The following is a 15,457-nucleotide window of genomic DNA, read 5'->3' as shown; positions in this document are numbered from 1 at the left end:
TGATTTCTATCGTGACTCACTGATATTGTAGTCATCAAATAGTACATTATTATGTTTTGGGAACGGCACTATTTTAATTCTGAACTTTTAAAGCAAGTTATCAATCATTGCACCACTTTTTAATCTTATCTAGAGCTGACCGAATATTTGTGCAGCTTTTTCAAGACTTCATATCAAAAGTATGATTTTAGTATTAATATTGTGTGATCCAACATACTTCCCTGTTTGACACTTGAAGTTACAAGTCCATTTGTCCATGACTCTTCATCAAAGATAACATGCTGCTTCCTCCCTACAACTAAACCCTCAATCCAGTATTCTTGTGGAATGACTACTTTTGGAACTTTTACTGATTATCCAATGCAATCACAAAACACTTGTAAAAAAAAAAAAAAAAAAAAAAAAAAAAAAAAAAAAAAAAAAAAAAAAAGACTGGTGTCAGTTGCTCAGAGCTACTAGCCGTCTTCAAATCTATTAAAACCCATTACAAGGAAAAGTTCTCATTTATTGTGCCATGTGACATTAAAACGTTTTCTTTAGATTTATATCTATGTGAGGGTGTTATCCTTGTGTTAATGAACACAAATATGAACTGTGTGAGATAATGATAGTATTTGAGGGAGTGTGATTTGTTTCTGCTAAGCCCTGTCACATCTTTAATGTAAGATTTTAAAGGCAATATGAAGAGAATACAGCAATTCTCTTTTGTCATATGCTACACAGAAGTTTGGATAGTACAGGGTGCACGTAAAGAACTGTTTGAGAAGGTGGTGCTCATTCTGGAAAAAAATGGCTACCTTAGAGAGGGTTACCAGTAGATCATCATGTTGCCCAACAACAGTAAGATTGAGGAGACAATGAAGAAGTGTAGAAATATTCTTGCTAATAATCAAAGTTCTTGTCATCTGGAGAGAAAATCCCTTTTTCCCTGAATTGTAATTGTGAACTGCAATAATCACTTGTCTGTCTGCAGTTGTTTGTAAAATCTGAAGACAACATTAAAAAATATTTCAAATTTGAGGCACCACATCTACTATGCCTTGCCCAATAGGGCACTTCTTTGTTGTACATATAATTTAGCCCTGGTGTCTTATGTGCACAAATTTGTCAAATTGCTGACAGAGTTGTTCTTAACCTTGAAGAATCTTTTTGCCGGTTGTCATCAAACTTCTCTCTCTCTCTCTCTCTCTCTCTCTCTCTCTCTCTCTCTCTCTCTCTCTCTCTCTCACACACACACACACACACACACACACACTTCAAGAGCAACCTTTATGCTGAGAAAATCTTTTGCTCTTAGTCCAGTATTTATTAATTTGATTGTAATTATTTTTTGATGGTATTTTGCCTTGATGAGGAACGCTGGATCAGCACTTGTGCTATAAAATTTTTATGCACTTCATAACATTATAAGCAGAAAATGCTACTGAATCTATGTAAAGAATTATTAAATTTGTACATAAGTAATGATTCAAACAGGGTTGTCGCCTGTTGCCCATGCAATTGAATCTATGTGTTGAGCAAGCAAGAAAGAACACTGAGGAGAAATTCTGAAAGGGAATTAAAGTACAGAGACAAGAAATAAAAACTTTGGGGACTGCCAGTGGCATTGCATTCTGTCAGATACAGTTAAGGATATGGAAGATCATAGAAGAGAATGTATCATGCCTTGAAATTTGAGGCATCACATTTACTATGCCTTGCCCAATACTGGAATGGTAGTCATTTATATAGAGTGATGTTGAGAAAATTAAATTAGGAAATGATACTGAAAGTAGCTGACATGTTTTATTATAGGCAGCTTAATTGGCCAAAGAAGAGTGGATATAAAAAGCACGAAAAGCATTTCTGGAAAAAGACAAACTTGTTAGCTTTAAATATAAATTTAATGTCAAGTTACAGAAGTATGCTAAAGATTAGATGGATAGGTCAGATAGGGAGTCTGTGACAAAAGTTTATTAAAAGAAGAAAAATCCATTTATAGGACACCTCCCAAGGCTTCAAGAAATATTCTATTTAGTAATGGAGGGAACTAGGGTGGCGTGGGGGAGGGAGGTATAAAGTGTAGAGGAAGACCTTTGAGTACAGTAGACAGCTTCATGGAACACGTTCCATCCCTACACAGTGCTGTAGAAATGAAAAACCAGATGGCTGACAGAATTGTGGCTGTAAATAAACTGAGCAGATGACTGTTAGAAGGAAGGGAAATTGTACGTGGCATGAATGGGAAATGATTTCCATGATCCAACCTTGCAAGTTCCATGCATATAAGAGGGTCACTCTAAAAAAAATGCACTACATTCTTTCAAAAATCCAACTTGGTTCTATACCTTTGCCTGCTCATGGAGATCACAAAGCTTGAGGTAACAATACTAAAACACCCATCCTATTGCCTTGACCTGGCACCATGTGACTACCAATTCTTCAGAAAATTGAAAGAATCCTTTTGTGGAACAAGATTTGAAGATGATGGCTCCCTTGTGAAGGCTACTAAACAGTGGCTCAGATGTGCTGGTCCCGACTTCTGTCATACAAGTATACAGGCTTCAGTTTCACAGTGGCATTAGACAGTTAAAAGGGGACATTTTGTCTTTAAAGAAGTTATCAACATACTGTAAAAATATCAGAGGTATGGAAAATCAGTTGGATATTTAAAAACATTGTGCATTTCTTTTGGAGTGTCCCTTGTGTGTAGACATCTGTGTCAAACTATGTAACTGCCCTTTAAGCTGAATCTCCTGATGATTAAGAGGTTGCCATCTGCTGCACCACATGATTCGTAAGCACAAAAATTTAAACATGAAAATTAAACAATGGAAACTCCAGAGGATGGAATAACAACAATATTTTGAAAAGGATAGAGTGCTGCTTACCATACAGAGGAGATGTGGAGTCACTGACAGGGACAAAAAGAGACTGCTATACATTTAAGCTTCTTCTCGAGTACAATACACACGCACACAACCACTGTCTCTGGCCACTGAATGTGGCCTTAGTGGCCGAAGACAGTGGTCATGTGGGGGAGTTTTCTACTTGACAAGAAGCCTTTTTGGCTGAAAGCTTAAGTGTATAGCAGTAGTTTTATTGTGTCTGTCTATGACTTAACATCTCCTGTACATGGTGAATAACAGTCTATCCTTTTTTATAATATAAACAATGAAATCAGTTTGACAGCTGTGAACCTATGGAGGATTATTTTCAGCAAGGTGTCATACAATCCTGTCTTGCCAAAAAGCGGTGTTTGATTTCAGTATCAGTTGTGAAATATTGCCTGCACAGGTGCACCAAGGTACATAAGTTTATTTTTTCATCTTTAGTGTATATTTTAGTGTAAGTTATTAACAACTGCTATAACATGCACCCCCCCTCGCCCCCTAAACAAAAGGAATTTTAAGGAGATATGCATTGCTGGACAACTCGACATTCACACTCCATATTTGTATAATTTAATGTGACATCCTGCAGTATATATCTTTATCATGTATGCTAATCCCCTCCAACTTTTCGCTCTTCCTGGCATACACCTCTGCCAATATGTTATATCTATGAAAGTTTCACAGAGGTTTGTCCTCATCAGCCTAGTGTTTTCTGTTCCTGGTTGAACTGTTTCTCATAATGGAGAGAGGGAAATATGTACTAAATCGAATAAACCATGCTATTAAAAAGCAGCATTGTGTCCAAGACTAACATATGAATTGCTGATGGCTTCACTGTACTTGATGTGGAAGGATTTTTAATATGTTGGCTAATGTTATGTACATACCTCAAGGAAAATAACACGATTTGTGTGCTCAATAACAGCACTAGCATCAGAAGCGAAAAAGTATTCAACTTCTTTGTCTTCAAGAGGCTGGAATTCAGCAGTAGATTCAGATCTTGCTATAATTGGCAAGTCACCTCGTCCATGAGGGCGATGGTCTGCAAAAGCAAAATTGTTGATTATCTTTTATCATATACATAATTCAAAGGAAAAACGATTAAGTAATAGTGGTAGTAACTGTCAAGTGGTAGAAATAAATTTAATTGTTATATAAAAATTATAAATATGTATAATATGAGTGAGTAGTTATCTGTGTCCACATTTCCTCTTGCTACTTCTTAAAAACACAGCTGTAGCCCTGCGGTAATGAAATCTTTACAAGGTGTCAAATCCATGCTCATAGAATGCGAGCTCATGTCTTTATGCTGTACAGTTAAATTTAACAACAGCCGTCAGTAACATGTGATTCTCCCTCCATAATCAGTTGTATTTTTTCAAATTTGTAAAATTATATACTACCTATCATAACAGTAACCATTTTGTGAAGATCATGATTTTAGTTTTCTGTCTCTCCTCACTTTACCCTTATTCTAGCTGAAGTTGAACTTTACCAAACAATTATTTTTAATGCTGCTGAAATTTGGGAGAAATGCATTTTAATGTAACATTTACGAAACATAAGAGGCGTCATCAACAAGTAACTGGACTATGCTCATAAATTCTAATAAGCTACAGATTTTGAAAATAATGGCCTTTGTATCTCTACAAAAAATGGCTTGTTGAAATGAAATTGTTGGGGCCACTTCTTGATGTATAACCTTTTGGTGTGATGATTCTCCAGCACAAATTTTTAAAACTTTGCCCGTGTGACATTGCGCCAATCCGTAACAAGTAACAGAAGGTGAAGCTTTGAAAATGTACTAGCAAAAGTCAGGAAAAGAGAAAGCCAAGTAACTGTCATCTGAAAAATGCTAAAAGACAAAATATTAATAGTTTCAAACTAAGAAGAGTACTGTTCTGTTCCAGTTAATACTGCATTTGTCAGTATGTTAGACTGATGTACAAGAACATAATTTTACTGCAACAGTAAGTCTTAAGTTTCAGAAAGAGACGGTTGTCTCAGAAAGTAGCTAGTGCAAATACGAGTTTCCACAATATTGCCCATAATACAAAATTTATACATAGATTATGTACCATAATTCCACAGTCCAGATACTTTTTGACAACACCTCGCACAACTTTTTGAATGACATTTGTTAAACTCGCAATATGTCATCATCTTCTCACAAGTGATTATTTGCCATTATCCAGTCATCAGTTTGAACAAGTGTAAAGCTGCTTTCAACATCCAGGAGTATAAAACTGTATTATTAGTTCCAACAATATAAAGACAATCTTTCACAATTTTACAATACTGCATGTTCTTAATATTAACTATATACTACACACAAGGAAAGCTATAAGGTGTAAGTCAGTCTGATCTATTTTCTGTGAATTTTATCACAACTCATCTGACAATACTTGGTAAATATCCTGGATGACAATAACTTCTACGGTAAATGGGCTTTGAATTGTTCTTTTCAGCCCTAATTTGATAAAATGTTCAGTAAATACCGGCATTACTTTTCATTATACAGGCAGTTATCAAAGTGTGGATTCCTTACAGTATGCTGAAGTTAAAATTTTTATACAGAGATTATAGTAAAAGTGGTCACGAAGAAAGCCAAAGCAGCATTTGGGTATTACAGCAGATGGAGATGTAACCGGAATTACATGTAGTGTGATACTGCTGCAGTACATATTGTGATATTTTGGTTAGTGAGGTTTGTATCTGCAAACATAGAGGATCAACATTGCTCTTTAATTATGACACAAAGTTTCAGAACTATGACTAAGGAGCTTACTTTAAATGATATAATGAAAATATTTCTATATATCAGAACATAAGCAAGAAAATTTGTAAAATGTTTCTTACGGTGTTTGAAAGATGACAGATAAGAAGACTTTTTTATAACATTTTTGAAAGTACAGAAAGCCACAATAATGAGTGCAATACAAAGTGTTTATCTAGGAAAGATATGAGAGAGTAGATTGCTAGTCTACCATAATGCCACACTAGCACAATACAAAAGCTAACAGTAATACATGCATACAGAATGTTAATTGGTCATGCAGGATCTCTGTGTCTAAAGATTACTTACAGTTCAAGAGCTCTGACAATTTCTCTTGTAGTCAAAAATGTACCTCAAGATAGTATACACCACTCATAATTAAAATATTCACTTTATCTATGAAAATATGTTTTACTTCTGTGGTCTAAGCAAAACAGTTATTACCAAATAGAGTAAAGCATTAAGTAGAAAGGAGATTGAAAAGACAGAGAAATAAGAAAAATATAAAATAAAATTTTGTACCTTGGTTTTGTGACTCTGGGTCTAATTGAGGAGCAGGCACAGAGTTTTAAAAATGAAAAAAAGAATAGGTGAAAATTAGTTAAAACACACTTCAAAATCATGCTAAAATATTTTTAAAAAATCAATTAACATGCAGTTTCTGAACTATCTACATTTAAAAAAGCTATCTTTGCTAGCTAGAGACGAACACAAAAGCATTTGAACTGTCCTATGAATAATAAAAATGAGCAAACAGTAAGCTATGAAGGTAAAACACATATGACACACACTTATTGGAGTAGGTATTTTCCAAATCAAATTAAACTGGGTTTTCCAAGTGATACACAAAACTATTTCTTTCTTGAGGTAATACAGGTAGGTGCTGGAAGATATTAAGTATGCTGACAGGGGAGTCACAACATGAAAACACAACATACACACAAACATTTAAAAATATTGCAAGCTACAGATATGTTCATTATTCCCACACCATGTCAGCTTTGTGTATTACTTACCACCCCCCCCACCCCCCCGCGCAATCTCATATGTTATAAAAAAGGATACACTCTGTTGGAACAAAGCATAGTTTATCACAACTTTCAAATGGAAGTGCCTCAAACATGCATAAAACTTCTGACATTTTACAACTGAGAAATGTAGCTCGTGCTATAGAATTTCATTAAATTACTTGATGAATGAATATGAAGCGACTGGCCAACACATTCAACAGAAAAGGCACTTTATTCTCAGTATACTTTTATGAATTTTTGCACCTTATCAAAACAAGACCTTTGACACTAGACATAAAAATGAAAACTCACAGCATAACTGTGAAAGCAGACAAATAATGATTGCAGCACATGGCATTGAGGAAATCTATATCGATAGAAAAAACAGAACACTCAATCTTCTTGAAGAGAAATTTATGTCATGTCATTAGAACTTAAATGTTCTCAAGACAGCCATGTGTGTTTATTACAATACAAGGAAAAAGGCAGAGGATTTCTTGCTGGTACAGGATTGCTACAGCCAGAAAGTACTGGAGTATTTGCCACACTTCTTATCCCCACCCCTCATTTTCCTCCCCATAGATGAAATACTATTGTGCAGAGCACAGTTTCCAGAATGAAACATGGGATTCTTTTGCTGAACTATTAATCTACATACATTCTTTTAACTGCACATATCTTGCCAACTTACATTTTCATGGTTTTGCTTTTTACACCCTCACCTCTCAAAAGAGACAAAGTAAAAAAGATGTATTAATATAACATTCTTAACAAAAGTCCCAGCTGTCATAATGGTAATTCCATTCATAGTCTTGATCTTTGTCAAAACTGTTTTCAAAATTAAAAGGTCTACTCTACTTAAGTAGGCTTCTGTAATTATCTCTATATCTTCTGAGTGCTACAAACTACCTTTTCAACTTTTGGAGTTACTTAACATTATCTTTAATTGTTACAAAATTTCTAACCAAGACATCAAACTACATATTCTGTTTTCCTCTTCTCTCAGTTTCAGCCACATACTTGCTTTCCTGAAAGCAGTCAAGGGATTTACGTTATAATGCACTGTACTGACAGGATAACATAAATCTCTGTTGTTGAAAAAAAAATGGTACTTTGTGAATACTGTAATGAGGAAGGAAAAAAAAACCTTTTGTTCATGATCTACATGAATGGCTGTAACTGGGAGGAGAGGTTGTTATAAACACAGACAGTTATTCTCAATAATGGTTAAATACATCCTAAACCACTGTACAGTGTTATAAAGAGATTTGAACGAACCATCAAAGCAAATATTCTTATATGGACTTTGCCATTCCTGTGATTTAATTCACAAACAGTTCACTAACAATTCCTCTCTTTCTTTCTTTGGATGTTTTCCAGACTACTAGGGTGGACTGCCATATGACAGGTGACATTCTGTCCCAAGGTTCAAAGCTCTTACATTTAATTAGAAGCTCGTCACAGTAAATATTGGAGCACTGAATGTGTGTGTATAATTTGTTGGTCAATAATTGCATACTTCAATGGCCAGATAACTTGCATTAGACAGTATATTCAAGTAGGTAGTACATTAAGATACTAGGCATGCCAGCAAGTAATATGTACATTGTGGAGCACTGACAGACTCAGAGAAGTAGTAAGGAGGGTATTTTTCATGGTGAATTAATTTCTTGAATACAAAATAGCTATTGTGTAACCATCTGAAAACATTATCGAGCTATGTGCAATGAAGCTGTCTTCCATTTTCACAGATTTGTTAAAAAAACAAAACTGTAGTTGAGTATAAAAATGCCAAAGAACTCCAGCTGCTCTACACTGCATGGTAGCATATGCTGTGAAATGGGTAACATTAGTGTGCCAGCACTTATTTTAGGATGATGCTTCTACTGTAACTATTAATTTAGAGCATTTTATGGAAATGGTAAACATCTTTCAAATACTGTGAATATGCTGCTGTTCTGTTAAACAACAAAAGTTTCAGCAGTAAAATGTACCTTAGTTCAAACGTCAGTGCCAATTGTTTTGCAATTGCATCATTACAACGTCAAGACTTTTTTCTTTATTTGTGGGCATGCAACCTTGGGAAAAATCCTCATACATTAAACATGGGAAAGAACAGTAATAATTATTTATTCTTTGGCCATTTTGCAAAATATAAAGAGAACTTTTTTGTCTTTCAATTACTGACAAAATTTTGTTAGTTTTGTAATATTGTAAACACAAGAGTAGAACCCAATGGTAATTTATTTTCTTTATTTAACAGTTCTGGACATGAGTTACATTTTGTAAAACTAGTCATTTGTGCATAAAAACAGCATTTGACAGACAAAAGTAATGTTATTTGTATAAAGAAGGATCATGCAAACTCTTGTCACAAATATGTCCAGTTTTGATTCTGAAAAATGATATGGGTAAAACAGCCATTCAGTGCCCAAACTGAACAAGATCAGTTGGAAAAGTGGAAAAGACTGGAATCATTTCTATGACTAACTACCACAGTGTATAGCTCAAAGATACTTCACTTGCATATTGTTATTTTGTACTCCAGAATTTGTTCAATGTTATACCATCATGACTGCACTTAGGTCAAGTAAGTTCTGGAATGTAACACAATGCTGTTTACTTTATTTGCTTCTGTATGGCTTGCTCAAATCAAAATAAAATATTTAAACTACAGGAGGTATGTGTGTGGTAGAGAGAGAAAGAGAGAGAGAGAGAGAGAGAGAGAGAGAATGAAGGAGAAGAAACCACTGAGTAAAAAAACAATAGAAGGATCATGTTCTCTCATTAGATTACTGTGACTGTTTAACAGTACTGAATCATAATGTCAAAGATTTATGAAAGAAATAGCAGAGGAGGATAACAATTACAGTATAAAGTAGCATATTGTTGGCTATTGGCTGGAGAAGAGAAATGCCACGTGAAGTAACCCCTGCCCAAATCCAGCATTTTTCCTTCAGACTACAGTAGCTGATGGACAATTATTTCATTTAAATAAGGGAGGAGAGATTTAACATATGGTATGATTTTTAACCCCAACTAAAAATTAAAGGAAGACTTATGCCTGTAAGGAATATGAATGTGCATTTCAAATCAATGCAATATCACTTAGTGTTGTTTCTCTCCGCACAGTTTCATTATCTGTGTTTGCATTATTTTTTAACATTAATTTTACCAGCACAGCTTCATGTTGAACACATTATTAAACTGTGTTTCTCATGATGTGTAGTACTTAGTGTGTAAAGTTTCAGACATTATTTTATAAATACAACATTATACATAATACTACAATATTTAATATTCACATTGTTCAAATAATCACCCATCATTGTTCATTAATTCCTCGATTGAAAAGTAACATTTTTCAACCAGGAGAACATGCAGTTTTTGCTTCAGTGAACCTATCTCTATGCTCAGTACATCTCTGCCCATTGTAGACTTTGATTTACATATACTTGAGCATCTTTTGGTAGATATTTTGGTGAAGTAAGTTGATACCGCCCTTAGCTTTATCCCTATTTGCTGTGCATGAAGTTTCTTTTCTTCTATTTTCCTTGGTTGTTGCCTGTCTGGAATTTGGCTTTAACCCAACTTACCTTTCCCCTTCCTATTATGGTGCAGGCCATGTGTAGTGTATCCCCACCTACCAATAGCATAAACTGGAACAACACTCGTGTGAGACTTTGCTGGTGTCTGGAGCATCCCATTCAGCTCAGTGTTAACACGCCTTACAGCAGTATTTACCCCAGGGCTGATAATGGCGCTGACAGACCTCCACAAACCCCACATTCTTGTGCCCAGTTTCTGTCCCTATTTTATCCAGGTCACTCCTAATACTATATCTTGGATTCATAGCCAGGCTGTTTCCTGCTCCCCCAACTATAATTACCTGATCTTGCTTCTCAAAGTCCTTGCATAGCTGACCTAAGTTTTCTGTCACCTGGTTAAGGCTAGCACTTGGTTTCACAAAACTTGTGACCTGGTACTCTGTCCTAATTTCTCCTGAAGCTGTTGGCCCACACCCCTCCCATGACTGTTACCTATAGCAGAATTTTTCTTTTCCTATTCTGGTTTGATCCTGACCTGTCTTTTTTCTTTAAGCTAGTATTCTGCTTCAACCTACATTCAACTACATCTGAATGAGGCCCTTCCTCCACTACTTCAGATAGCAAGCCATACTGATTTGCTAACTGAATTTCAGAAGTTTTATTAATTGTTTCCCTTTTTTGCTCTTTGCTTGCTACATTTTCCCAGCGCCCAGAGTCCATTTCCTCCCTTAGCTTACATAATTCCAAATTCACAATTTCTAATTCAGCCTCTTGTTCCACGATTTTTCTGTCCTTTCTACATAACCTACACTGGCATGGAAGAAAATCATTTTCTACCCTCATTTCCTCTCCGCTGCACTCGCCCCAATGAAACCACAACCTACAGTCTATACAGAACACCCCCTCTTTCAAATTTCTACGGCAACCACCACACTTGTCACACATGGTTTGATAGTAAAACGTAACACAAAAGCAGAAAATAACTTCAACAACACAATAGTTTTGTAACCTGTACTAATACGTAACTAAACACTAATGTAAACAAACTTATAAACTTGCTCCAGAAACTTTTAATTAACCACACAAATTCTGAGTGAGAGACACAAATTAATTTAACTTTGAAGCGCTAAGTCTAGTCAAAAACAAATATTTACGCTCGTACGAAATTTATGCCTAAGTATGTAAACAAACTCGTGACTGCCGGCTTTTACAAAATACTTCCTTTTCGATGTAACTACGTTTAGAAAAGCGAAACCTTCAATAGATAGATTAGATAAGAAGTAAATGCACTAGTCTAAAATGTAATATTAACTAAATTAGCTCTTATTTCAATATTAATCACTTAACTTAGTGAGAGCTTCGTACATGCGCGTCCACCTGGCTGATGTGTTGGAAGCATGAAGTGTTCTGTGCATATTGTTCGTATGTATGTTTGAAGTCATTTTCTTCTGTTACTTCAGATTAGTGTGTACAAAGATGATGATCTCATATATGTACAATGCAGGGACAGGCAATATTTTTTAGGTTCTTGTAAAGTGGGCAACAGGATGTTCTTAGGAGACAGCACACATTTTTCTAATGATTCTTTTCTTAAGTAGCAGGATTTGTGATATGTGCCCAAGTTTCCCCCAAATATTAATCCATGTCTAATTATGGAGTCAGAGCAATTGTGGTACCCCACATTCTTGCTGTTTATGTCTGTTACACCAGATAGCATGTCCATTGCAAAAGCAAGCTGTTTAATTTAATAATCTATATATGCTTGCCAGCTTAGACTTTTGTTCAAACGTAGTCCCAAGAATTTGATGGTCTGGGCTTCTTCCATAACTTGATTTTTATGTATGATCCTGATGTCACTGATTTTTGATTGTTTGGTTTTTAATTGAGTAAAAAAGATCTTTGAAATATTAAGTTTAAGACCGTTTTGTTGAAACCATGTATCTGGGTTGTTTAGTGTGTTCATTACAGCATCCGGAATGTTTCTCTCATATTTTCTTTTTCAATAAGTACTTAAGTATCATTGGCAAATTTATCTGATTGGGCATTGATACTGAAAGACAAATCATTGATGTAGAAGAGAAACAAGATTGACCCTGAGATAGAGCCTTGAGGGACTCGTGAAATTATATATCCCACCAAGATGCATAATTTGTGGTATTAGATGTTATGATTACTATTTGCTTCCTGATCATCAGGTAAGACCTAAGCCACTGTAGAGCATTTTATCTGATGCTCTACCTCTCTAGTTTATGAAGCAGCATGGAGTGGTTCATTAAGGCCACAGAAGATACCTGCTACTTTATTACTTTTTTCCAGTGATGAGCTGATATTTTCAATGAATTCATTGATTGAATTCATGATGCTTTTCTCTTTTTGGGACCCTTATTGATTTTCGAGAATAACATCATGCTTTGTGATAAAAATTTGTTATTATCTGGCTTGCAGCTATTTTTTCAGATACTATGGAAAACAATGGGAGGACAGAGATAGGATGGTAATTTTCCATATCCTCACTTGATTCATTCTTGTGTAGTGGTTTAACCTCAGCATACTTAAGTACATCAGAAAGTTGACTCATAATTAAATACAGAGGGTGTGCAATTTTATCATAGACAATTTAATTGCTTTTATGTGTACCTGATCATATCCTGCAGAGTTTTTGGTTTTTTTTTTTAAGGATAAAATAGCATTTTCTTACATCTTCAGTTGAGACTTTACTATATGCCACCAGAGGGGCGGTATTCTGGTCCAGGCCGAAGAGATGTACACCATTTTTAAAAGTAACCACATCAACTTAAGATTTTACTGTTTGCTGTACCTAATTCAGATTTAATAACGGACCGTACTGCCTACTTCTGTTACCAAACAAAATGATAAATTATCAAACAAAACCTGACTAATAATAGGAATGACAAATATGCTCCAACACAACACTTTGTCTTGTTTTTTACTCAGTGGAAAATATGAAGATAATAGTAATTGCAAGAAAGAAAAGAATAAGAAATAGGCTGAAGTGAATTACTACCTGTTCCCCCTTGGGTATCATCTGAGTGGATCCAATCAGTCATGCAAACATAAAAATGATTAACACAAGGTCACTGATAAAGGGCAAGTTGTCTAAAACAAGAAAATTAAGTACATTAGTTAAGGTGATGGATATGAAAGTGACATGGGATGAGGAGAATGGTCTACAGCATGCAATAGCAAGCAACCTTCTTGCCTATTTGCAAATAAATAAGCATGCATAGCAAAATAGTGCGTCAAAGAAGATTTGGTGGTACAGTGCGATTCTCTGCCCACGTAGTAAATTAAAGCTCATTCTGATATGCAGCAAAGTTTTTGCATTTATTTGTTCTCATGCAGAGGCAACTGTTGTGTTAGTGAAAGCAGTTTACACTCTGTGTATATGACTTTATTTTAAAAATATTTACATAAAGCTCACTGAGGACCCAGCTTTGAGTACATTTGCACACAGAAACAATGCACAGTACATTGCTTATTTACACAGCAGAATTAGATTTTTGTTACTACCTGTACCTCCACTCACCTGCAATTTAATTTTAAACATGCTTTCTTGGTTATAAACTTGGGTCCGTTACCAGCATTCATGTGAGTAATTGTTTACAGTTTCTTCTAGTACGTACTTCAAGGATAAATGAGGTGAATACGCACATAAATTAAATAAGCTCTAAAAGTCAGCACTTAGAGATTACTCTTTTTCTTCTCAGCACAAGATTGTGGGGGGAGATTCCCTCACCCTTCTCAACAGTCACAACAAAGTAACTTTACAATAAAAGTGGTGCAGTTGGCAATGAATCTGCTATCAGGTAATTATAACACAAATATAAAACATATGTAACAAAATCACATTGCACAATTTTACACTTATTGTGTGTGTTTGAACACTACAGCAATATGACAATGACAAATGAATGTGTATTTTATTTACAGCTGTTGACTGCACTGTCACCAATGATGTAACAATGATGTCCATGTCCATGGAGTGATGACCTGGAGTACGTTCATGTTTTTATACAAATAACAGACTTTTTAAATGAATGACAAACAAAATTTGACTGATCATTAACAAAGAAACAGAACATACATTTTATAGCAGAATTTACTGCTTTGACAAAACATTTCTTTACATAGCAGACAAATGGAAAAAAATCTTCAAAACTAGCAAATAATTATAAAATGCTTTCAGCAGTTTTCATTCCACCACCATTAGTGCTCTTCCAGAGTATAACAGAAGCAGCATATATGGTTGCTCTTTACACTTAAAATACTGAGCATCTTTCTGAAATGCTACGCTACGGCACATTATTACATTCAGTCTTCTTGTATCGCTTAAGCTGCAGCACCAACACCATTTTAAATCTATTAATTCTGTCAAGATCAAAAGCTTAAAAGTAATACTTGTCTTTTCAGTAAGCAGATGACTTAAAATTATCAATTTGTCAGCTACCCAAGCATTTGCACCATGAATGTTTTATGAATCATATGAGGTGCATACAACATGAGTAATGTTTAACAGATAATTTTTTTCACATTTTGAAAGAGATGGTTTACAATGAAACTTGAAAATATCTGAAGGAATGTAAACAAACCACCAATTCTTTGAGAATGACTCGGGCTTGATAAGTATGTACCAACAGGAGGATAATGTATAAAGTTTCACTGCTATGTCTTTGGGTCCTGTTCATCTGAGTTACAAAATCTTACTAATGAGAATTACCAGCAAACAGAACTGTCTGTGTGCTGACACAAAAGTGTCAAAATGAGTAGAATTTTTTCTTGTCGCCAAAAATCCACTTTATGGAGGAGACAAAACAAGTGAAGGGTCATTCACTTTGGACGCATCACAGAAATGCAAAAAAAATGTTCAATATCTGTAGTGGTGCTAACAAGATGTGCATTACACTGTTTTCTTGTATCGCTGCCTATTGTGTCCTGTAGAGTTGCTTAATCTCGTGTAAGCTACATGGACTTTCATTTTCCACAGAGCTGACTCCAGCAATCAAATACACTTCTAACTTGAGCAACACAATTGTACACAAGATATTTTAAATTCCCTTTATTTTCAAAGATCAGTTAACGTGGGCTTAAGCCATTAAAAAAGTTTATTCTTATTATGCTATTGCACTGGCAGTCATTCTAATTTTTTTTAACAAACATATTGACCAACGAGGATCACGTTAACAACTTCAGTTCCTCTTCCCCCTTTGTTGTTGTTTGCTATTTTTCCAA

General features: G+C 35.1%; 1 protein-coding gene across 1 annotated transcript in view; it reads right to left on the bottom strand.

Moving 5' to 3' along the window:
* LOC124797807 (glutamine--fructose-6-phosphate aminotransferase [isomerizing] 1-like) overlaps window positions 1-15,457 on the bottom strand; it is a 154,854-nt gene that overhangs the window by 32,371 nt on the left and 107,026 nt on the right. The window contains 1 exon segment of the mRNA XM_047260828.1: window positions 3,761-3,915. Within this exon segment, the coding sequence (XP_047116784.1) occupies window positions 3,761-3,915 (155 nt within the window).

The sequence above is a fragment of the Schistocerca piceifrons genome, chromosome 1 (genome assembly GCF_021461385.2).
Source record: "Schistocerca piceifrons isolate TAMUIC-IGC-003096 chromosome 1, iqSchPice1.1, whole genome shotgun sequence".
Lineage (NCBI taxonomy): Eukaryota > Metazoa > Arthropoda > Insecta > Orthoptera > Acrididae > Schistocerca > Schistocerca piceifrons.
This window is presented reverse-complemented; position numbering and strand designations above follow the sequence as displayed.